Source organism: Babylonia areolata, chromosome 30, assembly GCF_041734735.1.
Source record: "Babylonia areolata isolate BAREFJ2019XMU chromosome 30, ASM4173473v1, whole genome shotgun sequence".
NCBI lineage: Eukaryota > Metazoa > Mollusca > Gastropoda > Neogastropoda > Buccinidae > Babylonia > Babylonia areolata.
This window is the reverse complement of record NC_134905.1, coordinates 24,159,312-24,166,374: the sequence shown is the minus strand read 5'-3', so window position 1 is coordinate 24,166,374 and position 7,063 is coordinate 24,159,312. Positions and strand designations below refer to the sequence as shown.

The 7,063-nt window shown below is 44.8% G+C and overlaps 1 protein-coding gene across 5 annotated transcripts in view; it reads right to left on the bottom strand.

Annotated features, from left to right (window-relative positions):
• LOC143275429 (uncharacterized) overlaps nucleotides 1–6,527 on the bottom strand; it is an 11,965-nt gene extending 5,438 nt beyond the window's left edge. The window contains exons 1-3 of one of the 5 annotated variants that reach the window (XM_076579514.1): nucleotides 6,415–6,527; nucleotides 2,971–3,263; nucleotides 247–2,275 (exon numbers count right to left, since the gene is read on the bottom strand). In XM_076579514.1, coding sequence (XP_076435629.1) covers nucleotides 247–2,275; nucleotides 2,971–3,086 — 2,145 coding nt within the window. In that variant the 5' untranslated portion in view covers nucleotides 3,087–3,263; nucleotides 6,415–6,527. Of the gene's footprint in view, nucleotides 1–246; nucleotides 3,264–5,494; nucleotides 5,758–5,823; nucleotides 5,887–6,414 lie in introns of those variants that run through there. The other 4 variants (XM_076579515.1, XM_076579517.1, XM_076579513.1 and 1 more) reach the window with 4 other exon arrangements.
• Nucleotides 6,528–7,063: the final 536 nt, after the last annotated feature.

Sequence of the window (7,063 nt, the reverse complement as noted above, 5' to 3'; positions counted from 1 at the left end):
CGCTGGTTCAGGCAGACGAAACTGGATATGAGGGGACTTAGGACGAGTGGCTTGGGGGTAATGCTTCTGAAATGTTGCGGATGACAGGGCAGTAAATACCAGCAACATCAACAACTGCAACAACAACTACGACGAAACTTTCACAACCACAGCAACAACACCCACAACAACAACTTCTACAGCAAAACTAACAAACACACAAAAAAGAAATACTGAGTGCACATGGAAACACAAAACTTCCATTACCTTGGTGCCATCATAGCTGGAGCCGGAGTTGAGACTTTCCCACTGTGGACAATCTGTGGACTCTTTCAGCTGTTCCATAATTCTTCTTCGGAAATTGTTAAAGGCACTCGCAACTACGCCCTTCTCCTTCTTCTCCACTTTGACTTCATCGTTAAAGAAGGCGACAACATCGCTGTAGGGTTTGAATGACACCTGCAGCTGTAAAGCCTCGATCACCCTCTCTGCCTTCTCCTCTAGGATCTTAGTGTCTATCACAGGCTGGTTGCCAGGAAACATTTGTCTCTCATTTCCACTGAAGTTTGCTGAGCTTTCCGAGTCGGCAGCTGAGATTGTCTCACTTGAGGGACTTGATATAGCATTGGGACATTTGTGTTGCCACAGTCGTACAAATTCACGACCACATGTAGGACAAGGCTGTTTCTCCTGTGTCTCCCTGGTTACTGACATGTCATGACTCGCGGTATCATCTGAGGGACTTGATATAGCACTGGGACATTTGTGTTGCCACAGTCGTACAAATTCACGGCCACAAGTAGGACAAGGCTGTTTCTCCTGTGTCTCCCTGGTTACTGACATGTCATGACTCGCGGTATCATCTGAGGGACTTGATATAGCATTGGGACATTTGTGTTGCCACAGTCGTACAAATTCACGACCACATATAGGGCAAGGCTGTTTCTCACTTGAACCCCTGCTTACTGACTTGCCATGGCTTGAGGTATCACTTGAGGGACGTGCAGCGTTGGGGCATTTGTGTTGCCATAGTCGTTCAAATTCCCGATCACAAGTTGGACAAGGCTGTTTATGCTTTTCCATCGTGTCAGATGCTGCTCCTGTCAGGTTACTGCTGTTTGTCTCGCAATCTGAGGGACTCGAGGTAAGAGCAAGACATTTGTGTTGCCACAGTCGTTCGAATTCCCGACCACAGAAAGGGCAAGGCTGTTTCTGCTTTGTGTCCAAGCTTACTGACTTTTCGTGGCAAGTTGTGTCACTTGAGGGACTTGATACAGCGTTGGGACATTTGTGTTGCCACAGTCGTACAAATTCACGACCACAAGTAGGACAAGGGTGTTTCTCCTGCGTGTCCCTGCTTACTGACATGACGTGACTTGTGGTATCGCCTGAGGGACTTGATGCAGCGTTGGGACATTTGTGTTGCCACAGTCGCACAAATTCACGGCCACAAGTAGGACAAGGCTGTTTCTCCTGTGTCTCCCTGGTTCTTGACTTGTCATGACTCGTGGTATCATCTGAGGGACTTGATATAGCATTGGGACATTTGTGTTGCCACAGTCGTACAAATTCACGACCACATGTAGGGCAAGGCTGTTTCTCACTTGAATCCCTGCTTTCTGACTTGCCATGGCTTGAGGTATCACTTGAGGGACTTGCAGCGTTGGGGCATTTGTGTTGCCATAGTCGTTCAAATTCCCGATCACAAGTTGGACAAGGCTGTTTCCGCTTTTCCATCATGTCAGATGCTGCTCCTGTTGGGTTACCGCTGTTTGTCTCGCGATCTGAGGGACTCGAGGTAAGAGCAGGGCATTTGTGTTGCCACAGTCGTTCAAATTCCCGACCACAGAAAGGGCAAGGCTGTTTCTGCTTTGTGTCCAAGCTTACTGACTTTTCGTGGCAAGTTGTGTCACTTGAGGGACTTGATATAGCATTGGGACATTTGTGTTGCCACAGTCGCACAAATTCACGTCCACAAGTAGGACAAGGCTGTTTCTCCTGTGTCTCCCTGGTTACTGACTTGCCATGACTCGTGGTATAGCCTGAGGGACTTGATGCAGCGTTGGGACATTTGTGTTGCCACAGTCGCTCAAACTCCCGGTCGCAACTTGGACAAGGTTGTTTCTGCTTTGTGTCACTTTTCACCGCTGACTCGTCACGGCGTCTGGCACTACCTGAGGCACCTGGTGCAGCATTGGGGCACTTGTGCTGGTAAAGTCTCTGGAACTCTCGTCCACATGTTGGACATGTCTGCTTCTCCATCCTCTTCAAGGATCTCAAATGTTCGGGTGCCTTCCTGGACCGTGTCAAACCCAAAGAACTAACTGTTGAGTCAGTTGATCAATGGATGTCTGTGAGAATGTCTTTGTTTCGTTGTTGATCTGTAGCTGTCTTATGAGAATGTCTTTGTTTCGTTGTTGATCTATAGCTGTCCTATGAGAATGTCTTTGTCTTGTTGTTGATCAGTAGCTGTCTTATGAGAATGTCTTTGTCTTGTTGTTGATCAGTAGCTGTCTTATGAGAATGTCTTTGTTTCGTTGTTGATCAATAGCTGTCCTATGAAAATGTCTTTATTTTGTTGTTGATCTGTTGCTGTCCTATGAAAATGTCTTTGTTTTGTTGATCAGTAGATGTCCTGTGAGAATGTTTTTGTTTCGTTGTTGATCAGTAGCTGTCCTATGAGAATGTCTTTGTTTCGTTGTTGATCAATAGCTGTCTTATGAGAATGTCTTTGTCTTGTTGTTGATCAGTAGCTGTCTTATGAGAATGTCTTTGTTTTGTTGTTGATTTGTTGCTGTCTTATGAGAATGTCTTTGTTTCGTTGTTGATCAGTTGCTGTCCGATGAGAATGTCTTTGTTTCGTTGTTGATTAGTAGCTGTCCGATGAGAATGTCTTTGTTTTGTTGTTGATCAGTAGTTGATAGAGTCTTACCAGCAGTTATTTCATCCCTCTGATCATTCTGTCTATGAAAAGTATCAGAATTAACTCACTCAGTGCGGCCAGTCCTCTCTTCTCCTCTACACAGACCCCTCGGATGTCCAGTGGGTGTTTGAATGACCCAACCTTTAGCTTCCGTCGTCAGAATTGTGGTGTTCTTTGTCAACATTCACTTCTTCAGTATAAGAGCCTTCCGCCTGCAATATTTTGATGATGGTAATTGGGATGAAACGCTGTTAACGTCGTCTCTTTCGCCGTTCGTATGAAGAGAGTTAATTAAGCTACATGCTTTGTGTCAAGTCGTCATCACAGAGTTGTGAATCAGCCTTCAGTAACTGAACAGACCCTGAAACAAAACACCAACGTAACATCATTCAATCCAATACGTTAGGCCTGCAGTCAACGATCAACAAATCAATCAATCAATCAACAGATATTTGAAAACAAAATAGTAAGTGTTTATAATAGTATTTTCATCTTTGTTGAATAGGATTTTTTTTTTCCAGAACAGTTCTCTCAAAAAATTATAATCTGCACAGACTGCAACTAACACACACACACACACACACACACACACACACACACACCCTAATATAACTCAAAAGTGAAAAAACGCTAAACAGAAGAACGAACACACAAAATTAATACACTAACCCGCCCCCAACCCCTCCCCTTCCCTCGCTCCCCAACACACACACACACACACACACACACACACACGTGTCCGCAAATAAAGAGAGAGAGAGAGAGTTTTACAGACAGAAACAGAGACGGAGAGACAGGCAAAAAGACAGACAGACAGACAGAAACAGAGACGGAGAGACCGTGAGAGAAAGAGAGACAGACAGACAGAAAAAGAGACAGAGCAAGACGGAAACAGACAGAGGCCGGGAGGGGCACAGATAGAGGAGAGAGAGACGAGGGGAGACAGAGAGAGAGAGAGAGAGAGAGACAGACAGACAGACAGACAGACAGAGGAGATGTCACAGTACACCTCGAACATTTCACTCTTGTCACAACCTTAGTTATCCCGCTGTGTATTCCTGTATAAAGTCACGCCATCGGGCTGGTTTGTTGGCTCACTTGTGGAAACAAAGTGAGTCTATGTTTTAACCCGGTGTTCGGTTGTCTCTCTCTCTGTGTGTGTGTGTGTGTGTGTGTGTGTGTGTGGTAAATTTTAACATTGACATTTTCTCTGCAAATACTTTGTCAGTTGACACCAAATTAGGCATAAAAATAGGAAAAATTCAGTTCTTTCCAGTCATCTTGTTTAAAACAATATTGCACCTCTGGGATGGTCACAAAAAAAATAAAAAATGAAGCCTAATTATATGCAAACTGAATTTACTGTTATATTTATATTTTTTGTATTCTCTAAACTTGGCACTTTGATCTGATATTCTGACCCAACAACAAGAGCAGTCATTATTATCATTTTCTGTTCAAACAGGAACTTCTTTTGCTAAGCATGGAAGTTTTATTTATTTTGCAAACGTTTTGGTGCAGAGTGTAAAAAAAGGGAAATTACTCTGTAATTAATGCTAGGGGACTTGATTTGCTTTAAACTGATCTTTCTCATCTTAAACATTACATTGTGAAATTATACTCAATACATAAAAAGCTTGTTGTTTTTTTTTAAAGTGTATCACAAGTGAGTCTTGAAGGCCTTGCCTCTCTTGTTTTACATGTTTGTGCAGGCCTCTGGGCCAAAGACTTGTTTTGACACTTTGTGTTCATGTTTTTTATTTGAATTTTGAATGAATGAGTGAATGAATGAACGAACGAACGAACAAATGAATGAAAGAACGAACGAATGAATGAATCTTCTTCTTCTTTTTCTTCTTCTTCTTCTTCGTTCGTGCCAATGGGCTGCAACTCCCACGTTCACTCGTACGTACACGAGTGGGCTTTTAGGTGGATGACCATTTTTACCCCGCCGTGTAGGCAGCCATACTCCGTTTTCGGTGGTGTGCATAATGGGTATGTTCTTGTTTCCACTGAAAACCCACCGAACGCTGACATGGTTTAGAGATGTTTAATGTGCGTATTTGATCTTCTGTTTGCGTATACACACGAAGGGGGTTCAGGCACAAGCATGTCTGCACATATATTGACCTGGGAGATTGGAAAAATCTCCACCCTTTACCCACCTGGCGCCGTTACCTAGATTCGAACCAGGGACCCTCAGATTGAAAGTCCAACACTCGGCTATTGCGCCTGTCGAACGAAAGAATGAATGAATAAATAAATGAATGAACGACTAACGAACACGGAACGAACGAATGAATGAACTGACGAATGAATGAATGAACGAACGAATGAATGAATGAATGAACTGTCACCACACTGACATGAGGTATTCGAATGGCAGCACATTCAGATGATTATGAGTAAGAAGGCTGCCTTCAAATGTTGTGCAGTCCCGGACATAAACTCCGCACTTGCCGACGTAACACTACCACGACGCTGCACTGACTGATCATTTCAGCCTCAGTCTTCTCAAAAATATAGACCTATACACACTGTACAAGCAAAATCCACTAGTCAAATCAAGCAACACATATTTACCAAACTAACCTCTCTCTGTGTCCGGTTGTTCCTGTTTGCTCTGAAACTGAAACTGCTCTCGGTGTGTCAGAACTACGTAGATCGAGCTACACGGAAGTGGATAGTGATAACTTGTGTTACACGTTATTCCATTGGTTGTGCAGTGAACAGCGACATGTACAGTCCACTTTCCTCTACATGTGCAGCGAGCAAACGTTGTAGTTTCGGTTTGGGTTTTTTTGTTTGTTTGTTTTTCTCTCCCGGCCCGCTGACGCACATACACACACGCGCGCGCGCGCGTACGAACACACACACACACACACACACACACACACACACACACACACACACACACACACCACTTGCTGTAGAAAGACAACGTCAAATTGAAGACCACCACTACTGCTGCTGCTACAAACATCCACACCCGGCCGGCACTCGCTCGCGCGCACATGCACACACGCACGTACACACCCACGCCGGCGCGCAACCCTAGCCGGCCCGCCCACCTTTCACTCCTCTCTCTCCCTCCCTCCCTCCCTCCTACACACACTCGGAAAAAAAATAGGGCGTGTCAGTAAGGAGTATGAGTCATAGACCATGCAATTCTTTATGTCATTTTCCATCGTAACTATTCACACACACACACACACTCACACACACACACACACATGCACACACACACACACACACACACACACACACACACACACACACACACACACACAATTACACAATTATTAACACCCTCGATCAGCCTCGCTCTTTCTTCTTCCTCCCTCTCTCCTCCCCACACCCCACCCCTTTTCTTCCTTATCCTCTTACCTGCAGCATAACCCACCCACGTCAACTTCATAATCATTGTCATCATGTCACAGACTTCGCCATCACGGTAGCCTGTTCATCAGTGAAACGTGTTTTTTTTTTAACATAATCATCGTCTGACTCACTTCTGTTAGACACGCAGTCCAGCTGTTGTTTCAGTGTGGAAGTCCAGTCGTTTGAATGCCCTGTCCTGTCGCACTCACTTCCACTGATCTGTATCGCTGAATGTTCACAGAATCCTATCCAAAGAAAAACCCCACATGTCATTCAAACAATGACGCAGGCCCCCCTGGGGTGAGAGGGAGGTGGGGAATGAGGGGGTGGGGGGGGGGAGTAAATGAATGAGGGGAAAGGGCTACTTTCGGTTTAGCGAGTATGTATTATCACTTGAACGCCCTGCCGTGCTCACTTCCACTGAACTGTATCGATTTTCACAGAATCCTAACCCAAAAAAGCAAGAGCCCCACAGGTGATTCAAACTACTTCGCAGATCTTCCATGGAAAAAAACCACCAAACAAACCAGTGAATTGAATGGTGGGGAAAAGGCTACTTTCGGTTCAGCGAATACGTCCATCCAAGCACCTTATGGCCAAAGAGGAACGCACTGCACTCACTTTCGGTTTCACTTTCCCAAACAGGCGTCACTGCGTTCGGACAAATCCATATACGCTGCACCACATCTGCTTGGCAGATTCCTGACCAGCAGCGTAACAGGCCAACTCGCTTTAATTAGTCAGGCTTTGAGTGCATGCACATTATATTTGTATACCTAT